General features: G+C 34.9%; 1 protein-coding gene across 1 annotated transcript in view; it reads left to right on the top strand.

Moving 5' to 3' along the window:
• Nucleotides 1-22673, top strand: part of LOC119076404 — a 45738-nt gene that overhangs the window by 21342 nt on the left and 1723 nt on the right. Inside the window, exons 2-4 of the mRNA XM_037183130.1 lie at nucleotides 16720-16983; nucleotides 18690-18916; nucleotides 19006-19466. Coding sequence (XP_037039025.1) covers nucleotides 16789-16983; nucleotides 18690-18916; nucleotides 19006-19466 — 883 coding nt within the window. The 5' untranslated portion in view covers nucleotides 16720-16788. The remainder of the gene's footprint in view (nucleotides 1-16719; nucleotides 16984-18689; nucleotides 18917-19005; nucleotides 19467-22673) is intronic.

Genomic DNA, 22673 nt, shown 5'->3' with positions numbered 1-22673 from the left:
CCAATCCACATTTAATTTAAAATTAATTTGTAATTCGCCATATACTCGTACATCAAAACCACACACGAATTCTCATCAGAGATTATTAACAACAACAAAAAATGAGTAAGATATTAAAAAATAAAAAAAACTTTCCACATCATTTAAATGATAAATAAATGAACAAAATCAACATTAACATAACACGAAAGAAGTAATAATCATTTATAAACAAACTTAAATGAACAAAAATAAAAATAAAAAAATTTATTATTTATCCAACTCAAGCCGCGAATGATGAGAGTGATTCCTTGTTCGGAATTTATATGTATCGCCGGTGTTCTTTTTATTTTGTATAACATTAACATTGATCGATCGCAATGAGTTTATTTATTTTGATTTCGAAACTTTATGTAATAATTCCATGTCAATAAGGTTAAATTTCGAAATATTTTTATTCATGATCGGATATATTCCCAAAAAGACAAAAGCATTCTTCACCATCAGTAAAGGTGAGTGTGATTTACATTTCGTACAATTTCAAAACGAAACCAAAAAAGTTTCTGTCTGGTCAGAAGATGAAATGCAGTCGCTTAGTCACGTTTATTGCATATACGCGGTCGACAAGCCTCGTTGCTTCCACTCATATGACAATAATCTACTATTATTTTGACCACATTCCTAACAGTTAATAGTAAATCTGCCTTAACATCAAAGTAGCTAGACCATTACTATACTCGCTTCATATGGCTCTACTCTTTGAGACCCTTTTATTACCGAAATAAACTGAGCGACAAATCTAGTGCCATCTATGATGTTCTAGAAGCGAAACTAGTAGGAGTCGAAAACCGGTTCGATAAATAATGTTTTTGCCTTTGAACCAATTCAATCAGGCTTAATTTGGCTAAAAGATCCGATAATCGGTTCAAATCTGCATGCGGTTAAGTTTTGAACGCTCACATTGGTAACACAATTTCCTAATAGTAAGAAGGCGTGTTAAACCAATACGCCATTGAGTGTAACACTAATGAAGTTAGCATTATTAGTAGATTATGCACCTCTGTTCAAGATGTTTATTTTGGCAATTTGGAAGTTATGTACCGAGCCAAAGGCGAAGGCATGATATGCAAGCCAAATCGTCAAAATAATTATTTTGACTGAGGTACATACGCTATTTCATCTGAGGTAAACCGTCTGGTTATCGTTTTAGGCAAATAAGAAGTACTCCTACTAACAGAGCTCATGTTTCATGATAGAACCATCGATTATCAGCTTGTTACCAGAATGTTAAAATTACCCTTTAATTCTTCACTGACAGCATACAACTACTGTAATAAGTTGAATCTGTCACTTCTTTCGATATAAGTACTTTACGTGTTACGGCATGTTTCATTTTCATTTACATTGCCTAATCACGTAAAGCATTGTACTTACGAGGTTCCAAGTTGTGTATTTGATAAGTGGGGTGTTACAGCCCGACCCGAAGGAACTTGGAACCTCGGAAGTAATATACAATAAAAACGTATTTTTGATGGATGGTTGCAAAATCTTTTACTTCATTAGTTTATGCATGTAATTGATATAAAAGATCATTATGAAACAGTGTCCACATTTTTTTTGGTCATCACCGCCAATAACAGATGACATGCCAGTTCGTTACCGATTTTTTCGCAGCCATCATCGCAAAGAGCTGCCGGATATGTTGAATTTATACCAACGGGAAGCATTTTGCCATATAAATTTCAGATATCGCCTAGTTGGCCTAGTAAATTGATTCATTTCATTTTTGTTACAGCTATAACTAGAACCGTTTTGCCTTGTAAATTTCACAAGTTCCATCATCATTTTTTGTTTGGGTGAAGTAGTTTTCAATGAACTTCAACATAAGGTATGGTCGAATGTCAAACTTTGTATGAAGCTGAGGTCATAGAGATTTCATATAAGCAAACTCACCTCTCTTGAGAGGTGAGATTGTTTATACGAAGTCGCCATGTCCTCCGGTTTGTATGAACAGACCACACCTGGTTTATACTTTCATTGGTAGTTTTGACATTTAACCAAACTGCTCCACACATTAACCTAAACCTAGAAACAGATTCCTAACCTAAACCTAGAAACAGATTCCTAACCTAAACCTAGAAACAGATTCCCCACGAAATTTGGTTGGCTGTACATAAAAGACCACTAGCTGTGGTTCTTTACTATTTCTCGTAGTTAATCGATGGAAACCTAATAGAGGTAGCACCCAAAACACAATAAGCAGTTCAGGTCAGCTTTTTTTTATTTTTTTTCTAGATGGCGCAAAAAGTACTCCAAATGACATAACTCATTACAAAATTACCAATCGAAACCCATCTAACCTCTGATATAATAGTCGACTGCTTTCAATGAATTTGCAAATCTGTCTGTGTTTTTGCTAATGAAAATGTCAAAGATTCAACTTACTAAGTGTAAAGCTTCTTCTCATGGCAAAAAAATAAAATATTACAGAAATGTTGCTGGGTAAATGGTGAATGGCAAATAGTAATACAATCGAATCGAAATGTGATATTTCATTGACTTTATAAATAATAATAATAATGTAAAATGTCAATGTAATACCCGGCGTATTTAAAGCATTCATTATAGCGTTAGAGAGTGATGAACCATGTTATGTCACAATAAAATCACTCCCCAAGTACGGATAATAATTATGAGTTTTGCAGATATGGTTTTCGGTGTGGCAGACACATGTGCGATTAAGACATTATAGGTATGTTGCGCATGAACTACGATAATAAATTCACTTATAAATTAATGAAGATTACAAGTCATTTTTACCGTCGTCGTAAAATTATGTCGAATAGAGTCTGAAGCTTCCCTTTTTTCATACCAAAAGGCCTCATCTTGACATAATTTTGGTGTTTTGTCTCCGTATTTTGTAAGATTAACACGTAGGCGATAATGTTCGAGTCAAATTTTTGATTTTTAGAAATTTATTTCGAGGTATTCCTCGACTCCCTTAGCACTTTCCAGTGTGCCTTAAGTTGACCAGTCACAATAGCCGGCAACGTGTTAACCTTTTTTTGATTCACCATTCACCACTATTCAACTTTTCTCATCGAGTATCACTCAACCATACCCACATATACATTGTCAACTTTACTTCCCTTGATTTTTTTCCATTTAAGAAAAATCCGGAATTCCGGATTTAATCCCGACAAAATTCCGGATTTTGTAAGACCACAGTAAAATACAGCTCCCAAATTCTTATTTTGACAAGTTGGATAGTCTGATACGAAGGGGAAGTACACATACAATCTACAATTAATAGGTGAAGAAGTGATTAAAAAATTGGTTTGCACTCTCACATTTTTCAAACTGTAGGCAATGAAATCTGCTGCTTCTCTCGATTATAGTATTTTCAAGCAACATCTACTACTTCTATTAGTTTGTACATCATTTTGTTATATAAGACAAGATACCAAAGCCTCATCGTTTACTTCTGTCGTTGTTGGTAACAGATGCCGGTACCCTAACCGTCAACCTTGGTTTTTGACCACTGCGAAACCAAACAAACAATTTTAGGTGAAACTACACAAAGTCGACGATTTTTGGAAAATGAATTTCTGCCATTGGATGATTGCATGATAAATGGAAGTATTATTCGGAGAGTGAGGACAAAAAACTTTTCACCTTATACATCAACATTTCAGTAACACGTCGTAAAAGTGTAATTTATGAATCCAAGAATCTGTGGGCACATTTCTGCTCTGATTATGAATCACTAAGAAAATAAAATCTAGTACTTCATTACGCTCACACCAATGTAATTCCCATTAAATTTAAAACTGGAATAGCTCATGATCCTGATGTTGAGTTCTTTTTACTATAAGCCCTTAACCCTTAGGAGACGTGTTGTTTTAATACAACAATTTCAAAAAATTTTTGTACTGAAATGCAACAAAAATGCAACAATGCAACACTTTTGGTCTACCGTTAGTAATCATAGAGTCTAAGGTGCGTGGAATATAGTTCCACAATTTTCACACCTCAAATTATCAAATATCTATTTAGGATAGCATCAGTGTACGTACATTCAATCGTAATGGAATTGTCATAATTTTTACATTAATTTTCCAAATTGAATTATGCGTAAAATCGAAATCGAAACGAAAGCGAATGTTTTGTATTAAATAACTGAAAAAAAGCAAATTCATATTTTCTGTCAATAAATTATTATACGTCGAGCAACTAATTAAAGTAAAAAAACACAAAAACAAACGACGCCAATCTCTAAAATGTCAATGACCAAAACAAAATCGTTGAAAATGTTCCCCAGACGATCCCATAAAATGCTACATGATGGTAAATTTGAACAAAACATTCCGAATAGGTTAAATATCGAAAATAATAATTTTTCATAATCAAATCTTCGCTGGTTCATAAAAACATGCTAATTATATGCCCACATAAAATAATGAACGATCGCTATGATGGCCACTTTTTATGAAAGGTGTTGCGGTGCGATTCACATAATTTTCAAACTGAAATTCAATAAATTTCACTAAAATATTGCTAAGAGACTCGAGAGACTGACCATTCGTAATTTAACGACTTCAAATCAATTTATTATTTCGAGATTAGATTCAAATGTACATAGTGAAACGAGTTTTAATTTTAAGCACCTATAAGCTCTCCAACGGCTAACTCTTCCTATATTACGAATAATAAATCTTGGCAGAATATATCGGATTTCTGCCGGAGATGTTAATTTAATTTTGAGATGATTTTGTTTTCGTTCAATAAGTAAAAGTACGAGGTTGATGTTTTAAGCATCAAATAAAATAAGTTTAAAATAATGGAAGAGCGTTAAGCTGTATAATTGTATAACAAAATCGTGGATGTTGTTAATCTATGAGCCGTCGTTAAATTTTAACAGCCTCAATGAGAGGTACATTCGAAACTTCTTAATTATAACATTTTATTTCCGCAAGCAAATTAATGAACACACATTGCAGTCGGATTTCAAGACAAACCCTCCACGTAAAATAGAAGGAACGAATGTGCCTGCACCAGTACCATGGATCATTTTTTAGAAAAACATTTTCCCATTTTTTTTTTAAATTACCCGCTTTTTTCTATGTTTCCCATATTTCCACAAATTTTTTTTTTGAGAAATGCATGAAAAATGTTTTCAAAATTCGTCTGTAATTGCGCTCAGAGATCGGTCGAATCCGTGATGAATTCAAACAAAAAGATGCCGAACAAACGACCGCTGTTGAGAGTCTGGTCAATACATATTTTCTTTAATTGATTCGGTGTTTAATACAAAAATCTTTTACTTCATTAGTTCAGGTCATCTGCAATCTACTTACTTCCGGAACATACGGACTGAGCTCCTGCTCGGCATTTATGATTTTAAGAGTGGTTTTGATTTGTGCAATCAGTAATCGAATCTTTTACTTCAACTGTTCACAGTTTACCGAAAGTGTCCAATCAAATTTTTTAGTACATTAAGAACTACGTCTTTCTGCATAAGCACCACGTCTCATCGTATATTTTTGTCGTTCAGTAGCGTCATCAAATACTAATGACATAAATCATCTAAGAATTCTTAGATTCTAAGCTCACCTCGCACTGTTGGTCATGTGTACTTTCACTCCGCAGAAACATCTCTGAATGAATTTCTTTGTACATTTTTACCAAGCAATGTTAAATCATACTTTTGACCCATTTGCATAGCAATATGCAGGTTATAAGAGTAAGTAAAATATGAATAATTTCAAAAACGTACATACGATTATGATCTCATGTGCGGAGATGTATAATATGAAAAGGCTGAATTATGTGTATCGTATGTGTACTGAGCAACTTGCATACTTACACTTCGTTTTGCACGGTATTGCCGGTGAATTTTAATTTTAATTTTTTTTTTTAAGAGTAAGTATACGGAAAAGATTGTAAGGTGTGTGTGGTGCAAAAGAAAGTATAAACAAAATGTGTGTACGAATTAGCAATTTCAGTTTGGAGTCGGCGTTTTTTTCGCGTAAATTTTATTAGGTTTACGATGTGCATTCCATTGGAGACTTTCTCGTGAGTACAACTGGATTATGCGTGAATGCGGAATTTGGGCATGATAGTGAGATTAGACCAAAAATCGAGTGTAATTTATTAAAATGTTATGTAAATAAAATCAAAGTCGTTAATTGGACGTACGTGAGTGTGACACTGTAATTCAAATTGAAATAAAGTGTTTTTTTATTATAACGTTGTAAATTGTGTGCACATAACCGTAACGGAATTGAATTTTCACACTTTTTTTTGCAATTAGCAATGTTAAAGTCTTTCCGTTTGATTATAAAATTTGACTTCCGATTTATCGTTTTTATTAAGGTGCTGCTGGGTTTGAGACTGAATTTCTGGCCAGCGCCCATTTTCGATTATATCCGTAACATCTTGAGCTTACATTATGGAATGTGGACTTGGCACAATGGAATGAACAACAAATAACAGAGACAGGCTTGATTGATATTAATGACATATAGGATTGAATATCCCCTGTCTTTCAGACCTCATTTAATGTGGCATTTAGTACCAATTCCACAAGCCAAGACGAATTTATATTTCAATATTGGCTGTTTTACCAGCTGGACCACTCATACAATCACACTGCCTATAGGATTTTACCACTACCACGAGTAGTACATTGTTCTTGAGAGCTCTCGTATGGAAGACTCTGGAAGACTACTACTCTTGTATAGATAGTGTACAGTTAATGTCAACCAAGATTATGTCTGAATTTACTTCAAACACATTGATAATAAACCTGAATGTAGTCTCAAGCACTTGCGTGATAGCAGATAAGTATTAAGCCTATAGTAACACTATAAGCAGTGTGATTGTAACTCAAGCAAACAAGACACAAATTGGATTCACAGTAAATATTCGACTTATTAATGTCTCGAACATTTCTTCAAATATTCTTGAATTTTTCCTTTGAATTTTGTTTAGAGTTTCATCTAGCGTTGCAAAATCTTGTACTTCAGTTTTTTAACAGACCATTTTCTATGTAATACAGGGCTAATGACTTATATTCATCGTTGTTGTCGGTAACAGGAGAAGTTTATGAAAACTTTGATGTAGACATAATAAGCCTTATATTATGTCCATACCGAACCGACAGTCACACTTTTTTTTCCTAATTTCTTGTCAATCATAAATTTTATGACTATCAATTTGATCAATAAAAACACAGAAAGGAAAACCGAAATTTATTGATCGAATGTTCCTAATGTCTTCACGCAAGGTGTGAATCTTGTTTTTGACGCCATCGGATACACGTTTTGTTTTGTAACCCGAAATTGTTTAAAGGTCAGCAAGCCAAACGAATAATCTTTTTATTTATAAAGTTGACTCCGTGCTATATACGGATCTAAACATTAGTGGTTAATCAAGCTTCATCAGCGCTTCAGAGGATTTTTAAACGATATGCTATGTACGAAAATAACCTTACGAAGGTTAACGGGTTCCTAGACGTAAATTTTAGCGAAAATTTTGTAAAATAAAAATAATCAAAACCGGTCACTGGAAGAATGAATAACACAAAAAAATCGTTTAAATATTGCATCATTGGTGAAGTGTTGTTTCTTCTGACGATATATAGAGTTTCTGACCCATAAATTTTACAGCGATCTGATAAATCGAACTTAATTTTTTACATTTGAGTCATAACGAAATCGCAGACATCTGAGGGTAATAACAATTTTGTCAATGAAAAGAAATCAATAAAATCTCTTGTCCACTGTCCAGCTTCGCTGATTTACTCTGCCAACCAATTTGCGATTTATACTCGTTTCGTTATATTCTCGACACATTGTGAACAGAAAAAAAAACATTTTTTTATTGAAGATTCGGCACTGGTTAACAACATATAATCACACAACAAACACAAGTACTCTCCACATTACTACTTGTGTTTAATAAAATAAATACACGAAAAAAATACGAAATTATTACAGCAAATGAGAGAAAAAAAAGCTTCACCGGTTTCTTTACTGCTTGTCTGTTTTATTTATCTTATTAATGTGGCAGCGAGAAAACCATCAAGAAGATCATACTCAGGTTATGTGATGACCTCGATAAATTTCGCTGGGAGACATTATAGCAAGTGTTTTCAATGTTTTTTTTTTGTACGTTCTGCTGTATGTACAATGTACAAACAGAAATTTATGGCACATTTATGGTAAGAAATTTTTAATTATTCGATGAATCTCGATTTTGAGGCGGGGTATCGTTCATGTGGACAATGAAATTTTTAAATTTATGAAACAAAAGGGAAATATGTTTTTCAATTAATTGAAGAAATCACATTGTCGTGTACTCGTTGCATCAATAAATTTGATGAAATTATCGGATCGTTTTAAGGTCATTTTCGAAATTTATTTTTACGAAAATTTCTGACTTCTGGTTAATCAAAGTTCAAGCCTTGGAATGCATTTAATTCGGTATCGATGTTGAAATTTTAAATTTTTTAGAAACTGCAATTGATAAATCATTATAAATATTATGCACGTATGACAAGGCGGTCGAGGCTTGCCGAGATGGCTTGTCATACGTGCATATTCTTTTTTATCGCATAAGCGAAAACGAGACAACAAGATATGCGAATGACACTTTGACAATTTACAGAAGTATAATGTTTGTTTATATATCCTAGGTGAATAATTTTTTCGGGGAATCACACCGCGTATGCGATAATATATATTATGCACCTGTTGCCAAGATTGATATTTTGACGTGTTGGACATTATTGCCCTAGCCGAAGGCGTGGGCCATAATGCCTACACGTCAAAATAACAGTCTGGCAATAGGTGCATATCATATTTTATCTGTCGAGAACAGATATATCGAGTTAAACAAAAACTCCCTAGAGGTATAAGCTCGAGATTATCGTTCTAGACAGATAAAATACATTACATCTATACCGTTGAAAGTATCATAGAGTGTTAGATAAAAAAATCTATTACTTCATTTGTGTCAACGTTATCTTCTTCTACATCTAAAATAGGTACGCCGGCCAGAGCTCTTCGTTTACTTTCGACGTCTTTGTTAATAGATGATAAATGACAAGATGACTGGCCATTTTCAGTACAAAAATTGTGTTGCACTGCTCATTTCATTGTTGTTGTTCTCGGACAAAGTATATCAATATCAGAAGTTTTACTACGATCTATTACTTCATTTGATCTCATTATTTTCAGAGGGATTCTTTTGAAAAACAGCCTACCGAAATCGGACGCATTTTCCAGTGGACTTTTTTATATGTGTCTAGAAAGTACTTCGACCCTAGAACCCAAAACCACTTTCAAAAAAATTCTTCGAAGCTTTTGTGACTGGTGAAAGGTGATCAAAAACCGAAAACTTGCACTTTTCTTACCAAAATTTCTCCGGGTACACGAGCCGTACATGGTCGTGTGGGGTGTCAATAGAAAGGTAATCACATGTACTATTGAGCCAAATAGAGACTCATTGGTTTTAAAATTAATCCACACTGAAATATGTGCAGTTGAAGTTTTCAACCGAAAACTTGCACTTTTCTTACCAATACTTCTCCAGTTACACGAGCCGTACATGGTGGTGTGGGGTATCATTTGAAAGGTAATTTTATGTGCTTTTGGGCCAAATAGGGTCTTATGGGGGTTTGAAAGCATCTACGATGAAATATGAGAAGTTGAAATGTTTATGTGCCCATATTTCATCGCATATGCATCCAAACCCCATAAGACCCTATTTGGCCCAAAAGCACATAAAATTACCTTTCAAATGATACCCCACACCACCATGTACGGCTCGTGTAACTAGAGAAATATTGGTAAGAAAAGTGCAAGTTTTCTGTTGAAAACTTCAACTGCACATATTTCAGTGTGGATTAATTTTAAAACCAATGAGTCTCTATTTGGCTCAATAGTATATGTGATTACCTTTCTAATGACACCCCACACGACCATGTACGGCTCGTGTACCCGGAGAAATTTTGGTAAGAAAAGTGCAAGTTTTCGGTTTTTGATCACCTTTCACCAGCCATAAAAGCTTCGAAGAATTTTTTTGAGAGTGGTTTTGGCTTCTAGGGTCGAAGTTCTTTCTAGGTACCTATAAAAAGTTCCGCTAGAAAACACGCCCGATTTCGGTAGGCTGTTTTCCAAAAGAATCCCTCTCAAGAGTTTGATTTAAATCTTGTACTTCATTTTTTTTGAATATTTGTTGAGAGATAATGCCACATTAGTCAAAGCCTATAGCATATTCCTGAAGTCGTTTACGACAACAGATAACAGCCGTCCGTAACCGTCGCTTTTTAGAAAAATTAAGACAATTTAATTTCACATTTCTGTGGCAATTTGTAATAGACTAGACTTTCTTGTGGTGCTTTTGTGTCTCATGATTAATTTTCTCAGAATAACACGCCTTTAGGTAACAGTTCATTTGCGAAAAATACTGTCAGTAGGTTCAGCTTTCACGTGGCTTATTTATCCTGCGGTACAGACACAATTTCATGTAACGTTGCTGTCGTCGTACTACAACATCAAATAGTTTGTTGTTTTGTTGACAGGCCGATTTATTGTTTTAAACAAAACTTTGCCCTTTATCGACTTGAATAATGTTTACGGTTCACACGCTAATGATCTCCCAACGAAGTGATGAGAGTGAAAATGAACACTTGCACGGTTGTTGGGATGTATGATCCACCATTACAAATTACAACTATTTTCAGTTAATTAACGAGATGTTTGAAATTTCATCGCTAATGACCACCGTTTATAACCGATTCTGATATTGATCTCCACCAAAAAACCGAAAATGTAATAAATCATAACGTCAGGCGATTAGATAAAACGCACCAGGTTACGTTACGGATTGAGAAAATGGTTAGAAAAGTCGACCCAAATGAAATAGCCATTTGGGCTGTAACAATACAAGTTATGCATTGAACGTATATTTACACATCGTCTCATTTTTCAATTCATTAAATTCAAATCGAATAATATTTTCAAAACCGTTACCCAGACTTATCAAAAATTGAAATTCCATTCAATGAATAAATGATATCATGGAGCCAACAAGCGACTATTCGGTCGAAATGTAGCAACAACACGCGTTATTTTTATACAAAAATCCGTTCGTTTCGAATTTTGTTTCTCTTCTATTTTTATTATGTCGAGATGAACAATAAAAATTTGAATAGAAAACCACCTCCGTTCATCAATTCAAACTGAACTGATGAAGGAGAAGAAGATGGTAACAAAAAACGACTCCAATCTTTAACGATCATCGATCGTTTTCTTCCAGAATAAAAGAGAACCGAAAGTTTGATGCTATTCAGATGCAAAACAACGTGAAAATCAATATAAAACAACCGAATCATCGTCGTTATAGTGTTCAATGATCGGTTGTGTATTGTTTTATAATGATAAAAGAAATATTGACCGATTGATACCAGCAGCTCCAAGTCGTGCTGTGATAATTATTCTGATTAAATTTTCTTTCGAAATATTTTGTAATTCGAACGGTTTCGTTTGCTTTTGTGTTCATCAAATGAATCTGTAAATCGAAACTTTTCGCACAGTTCTGTTCAGCTTGCTTAACTTTCTTTATGGTTTGGGGAAATAATGTGATAGTTATAGACCCGGGCGCCGAAAAAAGAGCTGAAAACGATGTCGCCGCCGCCGAATAGTATAAATCGGCTAGCCGATCAGCGCCGCCGCCGATAACATTCGAAACACTACGCCGCCGCCGCCGGTTGGATTCTTAAAACTCCATTTGGATGTGTTTCTGTATCCCATGTGTCAAATGAGAGAGTTAATACTTGGAAATTTTATATGCTATCCCTGCTTAAGGTTTTTAATTTCGCTTGCAAATTACTCGTAGCATATCCCTCTATCATTTTCAATAAAAATATCCCATGTTCACGATTTTATTTATAGATTGTGGAAATTGTTTTCGTCACTACCGCAAAAATCAGCGATGGCTCTGCTTTCGAGTCGGTCTTTTGAGATACGAAATTTAAAAATCAAAGTCGGAAATTAAATTTTCGATCACATTGTCCATGAAAATATTGGTCGGTGAAGTGACAGAAGTGACAGACCTGCCGACAGCGTCAATCATTGACAGTCCTGTGAAATAGTGCTCAAATCCATAATCTATTTTGCCAATTTATCTTTAATTTGAGGATGACTTATTCGGTAGCACTATTTTAGTTTTGTGTAAAAGCAAAATAAAATGATCGAGTCTGGTTTTTGACAATTGAATTTTAATTAAAAAATGATAAACGCATGCGATTTTTAATTTGTACACCTTCCACAGTCCACAATGTTATTTAAGTTGTGGATCGTGGAATGTGTACAAATGTAAAAGCGCAGCACTTTAGCAAAAGTTGTCAATCAAACCAAATATAAACGGCGGAAAAAGATTGTTTTATAGTACACTGTTGTATGCGAATAGATGAAGATTGGTTCATGTTGTTTGTGTAATAATATACAGATGGAAACACTGCTTAGGGGGTAAAAAATTTCAGTTTTAGTATGTTGCTCAGTCTGCATTGCTTGATGTTTTGTGCAAGGCAGAGAAATGATAAGTTAGTACGCCTGTGGCGAGATAGAAGGAACATTGGAATGACAGTTGGCTTCTATGGAAGAGAATGTGAGAGAGTTCCATACAAATTCTCTCACATTCTCTCCCATAGAAGCCAGCTGTCATTCCAATGTTCCTTCTATCTCGCCACAGGCGTACCAACTTATCATTTCTCTGGTGCAAGGTAGATTATATCAGTAGGGCTCAAAAATCGATTTGCCATTTTCTGCTAAAACAAACAGCGTAACCCCTGTATTTTCAAAATCTTCAATTTGAAATGAATGTTTGGCAATATGTAAAAAGCAAAAATCAAAACCACCTGAGCGGTGGCCATCCGTGGACAATGCGAAAACAAATTCCTTCATCTATCTACAATTCCTGCATTAGGCTTATCTAGAAACATTAACACCAACCAAAATGTAGTTCTCTCTTCTCTTGTAAAGAAAACATTTTTAACTTAAATTTTAAGATCGAAACGAATTTTCCTTACACATCATTTTTTGTTGAGCGCCGGTTCTCAGCCGATAGCGCCGACACCGCCGATATATAATTTGACTTACGTCGCCGCCGAATTTTGAAGAATCGGCTCAGCCGATTTCAGCCGCCGCCGATATTCTAGAAAAAATTGCAGCCGCCGCCGAAAAATATAGACCGGCGCCCGGGTCTAGATAGTTATGAGGATCCAGTGGTCCCAGGCTTGACCCATGATGACTAACGAAACGAACACGCTGAAAAAGAAACTAATTTTTGAAAGACATTTAGAACCTTCTCACAGAACGCACACTTTCGTTGTAGTAAAAGGTCTTGATAAGGGATTCAAGAGCTCTTTAAAGCTAAATCTTCCCTGTCAGCGACTGCTTTATCATTTGATATCGTGAACGACACCAAATAGAAATAATGAGCTCCCAATAAAGTCGTTTTATCTACAACAAAATCCTAGTTAAAACAAATGAAGTAAAAGATTTCCTTTCAATCTGTCGAAATTACTCAGATTAATTCAAGTAATAGATTTGATACTCTAATGATATGCATCCCAACTAAAAAAAAGCGAATGGTGTGGTGATGCCTCATTCGCCTTTTGAACGTTTATTGAAATTTTGCATTATAATTCAATGAGTTTACAAGCATCACTGACCGGCTTAGACACATTATTCTAATTTATCTAATCATTTCACCACCCAGATAGACAAAGCATTAACAAACTCGGATATGGCAATGATGGTCTCGAATTATTTTTACGACTTTGTTAAGACATCGGCATGAGTATGAGTGTATGACCCAATTTTTTCCATACATTTTTCCAGTTAGTTCCTTTTGAATTATCTCACCGCTCATAATTTTCAATTTTTAATTAAAATCGCTATCTTTACTTGTAACTCGTTGCCTCACCGTGTGTGTCCAGTCCATAGAATAAATATTTTTTTTAGATCCCTACCTCTGAATTCGACACGTAACTTCATGTCCAGAGATTGACTTTCTATTTTGTGTGCGAGCGATTTTATAAATGACAATGTAATACGTACAACACCGATCATTTACAACGCATTGCAAGATAAAAATCGATTCAATCACACCACGTCTCAATGCATACAACACACATTCACGCGGGTTAAATGATAAATTTAGGCATTGTGACTGAAACTGAAAAGGAATGTGAAAAGAATTTATAGAAGAAGCAAAAAATCAAAAATCCGATACACCAAAACACACACCTCACCTTTTTATTACAGCCTCCACCATGCATGGATCATTGTTATTTAGCTTTTTAAATCATTTTCTTTTACGGAAAAATGTGTACACTTATCAACTGGTAAGCTGTATGCAATGTTGTATAGCCTGCGAGATACTTTATGCAATGTAATTGGTCAATACAAGAATCAAGTTAATAATTATCGTTTTACGGAGATTGTCTTTTTTCTTCAGCTTAATTCTTATTTATTTGCTTCGAACTCGCGATACCATTTTTTATTCGAAACATTTTTTTACGCAACTTATCTGAACATAATATACTCCAACAAAGAGTTTTCGATGCCAAAGGTTGGTTATTATTGTTCGCTTAAATCAATTTGATTGATTTGGTAATATTAGGAGGCAGAAGTATTAATTACATACATTGAATTTGGTTCGTTTGGTGCTTGGTATGGTTGGTTGGTGTGTCAGTTACATAGCTCTAATGTTTGCATAATCAATTGAATGTTAAACGCTTTACCGCGAACTGTACATTCAGCGGCAGTACAAAAATAGTGTACTTAAAGTGGTACACTGTATAATTATCACATCACATTCGTACACGAGAAATTAACCCACATCTGAAAATGCTTTCTGGAAACATTTAAGTTCGATTAAAGAAGTCGTTTAGACGGTCGTATTGTGAGGTATTAGAGCTGCGAGATTTTTCTTAACTTTTATTTAAAACTTTTGAACCTAATATACTTATCACGACCGCAAACCAAAAATTGAAGAGAAAATGGCAATACTTATGAACATAAATCTGTAAGACTCTGAGGCTGAGTAGGAAAGACTAAGTAGGAAACTACATTCTGATGTGTCAAGATAGTCAAATAGGGCTTAGGGTCTAAGAACATCAATAGAACGGTGAGATACAGAACTCAATGCCGATTGAAACCAATGAAATCTACGGATTCGGTTAGAGTATACCGTAAAGGCTGTAATTAGCGGAGGTTTGCATTTTAGTCAGGTTTATCTGAAGTTTGTTTTACTATTCTAGTTTAACATCGTGTAATGAAAGGTGGTAGTATGGTGTTTTATGTGCACGTCGAATAAATTGTCGAATCTATTACTTCTTTTGATCAGTTATTTTCAACGAATCGAAACAGCCTAATAATCAATAATGATCAGCTAGCCTCCTTCTTTTCACATATATGTTTATGCAACACCACTCATATCGTTTTCCACACAATCAATTCAAATTCGTTATGTTCACGCGGCAACCTAAAAAAGGCATGGAAATATTTGCAAATAAATATTTTCGCATTATTTACAACAAATTTCTATTCAACGAGCGCGAAAACATTGATCTCTCCACAGTGATTCGCGCGTATCATTTATTAGTGCCTCAGCAAAGCGAGCAATAGAACGCATTTTACACAATTTCCCATCGCAAAACAATAAAAGCAAACGTTTTTATTGAAAACGTGTGTACTTTAGCGCAAGCTCATGTTTGTATACCTCGTACATTCTTTGGAGAGGTATGCAGTTTCGTAGGAGGAAAGTTATGTGGGTTACGATATGTGACTTTTTTCCGTCCAAATTTAGAACACCCATTGTTGTGTCGGTACATAAACAAAACACTGTGAAGAGTTAATAAAATTTCAAAATATCAAATTACGATGTTCATTACACTTCGCTTTGTGTACAGTCATAGTCCACTTCCGTTTCCATAGACACTTTTTTTGTTGATGTTCACATTCGGTTTTTTCTTCTTCTTTTGTCTAGATATATTTTCGGACCGCGAACTGTCGTGACACAGCGTTCACAGATGATGGTGCGTGCGAGATATCATTTTAGGTGGTCACAGGTGATGTAATTGTGGAATTTAATAAACGCGACAGATTTTGATGTTTATGAAAAGACATTCTAGATCAGCGAGGCCACTAATTTTCGTGGAAAAAAGTGAAAATTTTTGTAGACAATGCAAATTGTTCTCGTTTTTTGGTTTTGGCTATATCTTAATTAGTTGTTCGTTTTATTCGTTAGGTCGAGTTTGTTACGCTTAAATTTAATGGATATACGATTGAAGATAAATTAGAGACCGGTGAAATCGGTATTATAGTGGACAGGGTTCACACCTATCAATTGATTCATTCACTTTCATTTGGAGATAAAAGTTTCAGTAACTTGAGTGAGTTCTTCGATTTCACTTATTAATTAGTGGTAGAACGCAGCTGTTTTCACTATTACCGGTTTAGCTTAATCTTCCATCTGCCATATTTCTTTCAAATATTCTAAAAAGTTTTTTTTAAATTAAGACTCAACTTTGTATCGACCTTTTTATCAGAAACATTGATGCTGCGTTATGGGAAAAACCTACTGACTACAAATTCAACGAATATGTCATTTACTTTATCACTGAATATTCAACAAAAAAATGACAATTTCCCTCCTCTCTTCCAGATGATGCATACGACCCAAGCTTATTTCAACTGAAAATAAAGGAACCGATAAAATCAAATCATTTCGACCATGGCGCTAAGACTCCGAAAAGATGTCCAGAAAGCATCTTATTACGTATGGTTCTTGGGTGCCGAAGAAGCCAGGGGACTCCGAGGACCACGTGTTCTGCTGCCAGCCATTCCACACTTGATCGAACGTTCACGTGAACAAGAACCATTGAAAGTAACACTTCAAGTGTCCCATAAAGGCATGAAAATCGTTCAGGTAAACTCGGTTAATAACTTCATTAATTGCACCTGTGGTTTTTATAAATAAAAAATAGCTTCTGTGCCGATGTGGTTCTTGTGATAAAATGTCATGCGTGGCATCATCTCGAATGGCATGTAATTATGTACATGACAGGGTCCAATGATTGCTGTCTTTGATATCGTATATATCTTAATGCATGAAGTATAAACTGTTTTAATCCGCACGATTGTCATCAATTTTACAATTGAAGTGAAAAGAAAATTGGAAACACAAAAAGAGGAAAAAGACACTTTTTAATAGCGTAGAGCGCGGAGATGTGTATACGTTTGTAATGGAACGATAAGTTTTGATTTTTGTTGAATGTGTGACAAAAAATTAAATTCGATTTTATTTCAATGCAAAAATTAGAAGCCGAAACGTTATGATTACACGCTATTATAGAAAGTGTGTAAGGTTCGATATTATAATGTTTATCTGTTCAGTCAGCAAGGTTGTTTTGTTCACTTTTTTCATTTTTTATTAAACTCATTTGAAAGACATAACAAATGAATTGTCATTGAGGCAAATCTTAGTTGATTACAGATTTAGAGAACAGAGATAATTAACTGAAGCTTTCCATTATGCACAAGGGAGACAAGAGTTTGCTATGCAAGAAATCCCCAAAATGTTATTTTGCAATGTAAAACTTAACGAAGAAAAGCTCAGTGGTGATCCCCCTATAGATTGATGGTTACCAGTTCAGGTTTAATATATGCGAAAATGGAACGTACCAAATTAGCGAGTTCTAAGAAAAATGAAAGTTGTGGTCTTACTACTTTCGAACATATTCTGTGTAGCTTTAAAAAATGAGCAAAAAATTTAAATTTCATTTTTCTTATAATTTGCTAATTTGCATACATTTTAACCTTAAAGTCAATTCCTACCGATCAATATGTATTTTTTGATACATGGCTTGGTGAAAAGCACCGCACCATGTATTGTCAAAAAAAAAACAAAATCGGATTTGTCATCTAGCTACTTCAATCCTTTCATACACGGCTAATCATCTGTTATTCACGACATCGACAAAACATAAGCGAAGATCTACGGCTAACGTGGTCCTTATATATTTGAAATGAATGTTTGAACAAATAAAGTAAAAGACTTTTTATCAAACGCGAAGCGTTTCATTTGACTGTTGAAGTAATAGATTTAAACAGCACTGACCTCAAATAGTTCAAGTAGAAGATACTTCAATTGCGTTCTTAATGACATCATAATAACTACGTTGATATTAGTAAGTGCCACTAACTTTTTTGTTGGAGATGTTTTACGTATTGCATGGACTAAGAACCATAGGTGATTTTAAAATTTACACCTAAGGTACGCAAGGTACGCTGCAAATTCAAGATGAAAAGTGGCTTACCCTTCGTCAAACACAGCCTTTACTCACTCCCATTCATGGTTGACCCCATGATTAACCTGTGGATGATCACAGTGTCAATTCTGTCGCCCTAACAAAACCTACCCAGTCCTGATACATTTTCTTCTCATTAATACTTGTGGGTCTATTGTCTGAACTTGAAACATGCTATTCGCACTGATGGTAACTCAAAGTTATTGTGTTCTCAGATCGGCACATCGCAGAAAGCCACAACCACAACCACCACAATATAATAACTTATGCAAATGTTACCATCAAAGCAGCTAACTAATAACACGAAATGTTCATTAAATTCCAGGGCTCATCCAAGCATTTCATTACGCACAGTGCAATAACATGTTCCGTTCAAGCTGAAGATATTGTTGCCTGTGTTTTGTTGCTGTACAATCCAACAACAAAATGTCCATTACATGTACACGCATATCGATGCGATTCGGAAACAACAGCTCAAGCGCTACATCAATTTCTACAAGTACTAATTAACCGGCCAGAAAATCAAAAACGATTTGCAGAACTTGAAGCTAGGTGAGCACATTACCATTTAAGCATTTTATGCGTTCGGTTTGTGTCACGGTTGCTTAATTTCTCATTACAATAACACTAACTATTCACAGATTAGGATTACAATCGCAAGTAACTTCATCATCCAATCGATCATCGCCGCCAAAAATCGCACCGAAACGAAGCGAAACATCGCCGAGACGATTTGAGTCGTCGCTAGGCAGTGACACAGGAACGAGCCGAGAGTCAGAATGTTCCGAAGAATTGAGTCCAACTAGTCCAACCGTTCCGATTGCATCGAATAAGGCTAACTTATATGATTCATTGGCTGCCGAGCTGCGAGCCAAACTGAATGGCAATGGTCCACCGTTGTTGTTGCCACCACGCGATTACGATACCGTTCATCGATCGAAAGGAAATCTGGCCGCCACGGAATTGCGACGATGTCGAAATAGTTTAATTGTTGGGGCGAATGGGCCGAAACAGATAACACCGTCGAGGTCTAGAGGATCGTCGGGCATCGGTTCGGATCTGGCACCGAGTCCAGAACGACAGGACGGTCATAGTTCGAGTGGTAAGTGAAAAAATGAATTCGTTTTGTAAAAACATTGAAAAAGATTGTCGGAATGGAGTGGATGCTCTCTTTGTCTCTTTAATTTGATTCGGTTTGACATTGAACACTTGGATGGGAGGCATTTTTATTGTGATACAAAGAAACATTCGCCTTTGTTCACCGTTAACAAAGAGACGTTTCCCAATCTGATTTTAATTCTCATACACACAATATGTGAACAAAACATGTCACTATATGAATGCACCTCCAAAGTCTTAATTTAATCGGTTTATGAGTTACGTTACAAATGCACATTTCCATTCAAAATATTTTCCGTCCATTTAACAATATAAAATTGTGTGGAAACAAGAAGTGCCTAACCTAGAGTGTGTAGCAGAGTGTACACAAATCTTGTTTTTTTTTCTTTCGATTTAATTAACATTTATGGCGTGGCAATTGATTATCTAATTAGATTTTAATACACTCACACTATGTGGACTCTTTGATGTATCGGGCAACCATATACTGTGTGTGTATCGTTACGGTAAGCGGTGTAAAAAGATAGGAAAATTAATATTTTTCAAAAAAGTTTTGTTTTCGTCGAACAATGTGCCAGCGTTCCATTCAAAATCTAACGAAAATATTTTGTCATGGATCTACAAACGAGCATAATATTCTCCCAGCCTTGTCTTTTTGTTTGCTTGCGCGTGTACGTTCAAACCTCACTCCACAAAAACATTTGTACCGATCAACAAAACGCTTTACCTCTCCGTGTTGCAAGTTATGAAACACACCGTTTCGGAATCGTTTATTATTATTATACCAAGTTGATTGTCATTGGTGATATCTGTTCCACTGGTGTCATGATCGATATCTTATTATCAAATTAATCATTCGAAACTTTCAAATAAAAAATTTGGCACGTTTTGGTGTTGCGGTATTTAATTGTTGCGAAATTGTAGCATAATATCGCTAGGTATGTTATTGAAAACAAATTCGAATAGCTCGATGCATTCATAGATACTACGAAAGTTAGGATTTCTTAAATCATTACCATCTACCATAAAAAGTAGTAGGATAGGATAGAATGGGTAATAAATGCAATCTTTCCTTGGCACCTAAGCCACCAATGGGCCTGTTGTGCATTCCCACGTTTTTTTTGTTGCAGAAACTTTCCTTTCATTTCGTATTGGGAAGTTAGGAAGTTATTATTGGCTATTTGAACTTGTTAGTGGAAAATAAATGTCAGTAAAATTCAATAAATAAATTTTCCAATAATAGGTCCTGACCCCGGACCTAAAAAGGTAGTAAGAATCGTAGCAAAAATCTATAATATTTTGTGGAAGTTCAGAATATAAAGAACTTTGTTTTGGCTTTCCTCGCGATTTTAGTCTACCTGTAGTTTGATTCAGACATCACCTAACTATAAATATCGCCTCTAATGATCTACGATAGAAGACACATCTATAAAGAGTGCGCTTGCCATTCGATATAATATATCATATTATGAACAACCGATCGATTGTTCCATCTACAAAATCTCAGCACTCATTATGTGTAGAAGATTATATGCATGACCTATTATTGGGGCTTTTATTTACTGAAAATAGCCAAAGTTTACTCAAAATTACCTAAATCTACCGAAAATTGACAGATCAATTTCGGTAAATTTTGGTAAAATTAGGAAATTTCTGGTAAATTTTCGACCATTTTCAGAATTTACAGAAATAAAATTCCCGATAATAGGCCCTGATTTTAACTGGTAGTTTTGAGAAAAGCTGGTAGTGTGCCACTTACACTTAGCAAGGCGATTCGAAGTTTCTTAGAAATTTTTTGGTTTTCACATTTTTTTTTTATTTTATCATTGGAACGACGTAACAAGAGCAGAGATAATTAACGGCACTTCAGGGATTAACGGAAGCCTAATTTCCACTGTGCACAATGGGGGAATTACTTTTGTGAAAACATTTTCCCACATTTTCTTCAGTTTTCCAAACTTTTACTTAATTTTCAACAAAAAAGTTTTTTGTGGAACATTTGTAGGAAAATTCCTCATCATCAAGATGGGTTTTTTTTAATGTAAAAAGAAGCTGACTGAAAAAGCTTCATCATTTTCTTCTAAGTGAACATAAGCGAAGATCTTGGGTAATGTGGTCGTATGGGGCATGTAGTGAAATAAATGTTAAAATAAATGAAGTAAAATATTTTCAAACGCATAGCGTTTCATTTGACTGTTGAAGTAATAGATTTAAACATAATTGACAATATGCCTGTCGTTTCGACCAGGTTGAATAGTGACCACATTACGACCTTTAGGATAAACTTCAAGTACTTCCGAATGTAACAATAATTACGATTGCCTTTTAGCAAGTTGTTTCGAAGTTTCTTGTGAACCATTCACAAATAAGTTTTAGAAAATATTTGGATTTATATTTTGCGGAGACAAATCATTGCATACCCAGTTAACAATTTGTCCCACGAAATGTACATAAATTGCCATCGGAAAATGGGCCCATCACACTGAATGTGCTTTGACTTTCGAACATTTAATGGCTAATTTTTTTCACACTAGCGGGACGTTTTTCACATTTTTTCAGTGCAAATTCGTCACACTAAATGTACACCGAATGTACATTAAATGTTCAATTGATGTGGTCCAGTAATCTACACCTTAACTGGTTCTGAAACTGATCCACACTTATTGGACATTAAGAGTACAATAAGTGTACATTAAATGGACACTAAACGATAAATCAACTAAATTCTTAAAAATATTTTTTCTTCTGATTTCTTTCTTATTTTTTAATATTGCATCCGATAATTTGTACAAGAGATGTACACAGACCGAAGCACAAACGTGGCAGTCGTTAATTTGTACCTAAGATGTACACATTCCACAGTATAATCAATATGATCCGTAATTTGTACATAAGATGTACACATACCGAAGCACATACTTGGCAATTGATAATTTGTACATTTGATGTACAACCAAATCACATCAAACGTTGTACAAATTCTAATATACATTAAGTCCTCATTTACCAAGAAATAGAGCGCAAAGTTTTACGTACATAAAATGTACATTACTAGGGAGCACCTTATTGGGAAAACCTTTTTTTTCTGCATCTTTCCACATTATTTTCGGAAAATAAATTGGGAAATTTAGGAATAAAAATCGGGAATCATGGGAAAAGTTTAGAAAATATGGGAAAACGATTTCCCCAA

This window comes from Bradysia coprophila, unplaced genomic scaffold, assembly GCF_014529535.1.
Source record: "Bradysia coprophila strain Holo2 unplaced genomic scaffold, BU_Bcop_v1 contig_232, whole genome shotgun sequence".
Taxonomy (NCBI): Eukaryota; Metazoa; Arthropoda; class Insecta; order Diptera; family Sciaridae; genus Bradysia; species Bradysia coprophila.
Note: the sequence above shows the minus strand (reverse complement) of the source record. Positions and strands in the feature narration are given on the sequence as shown.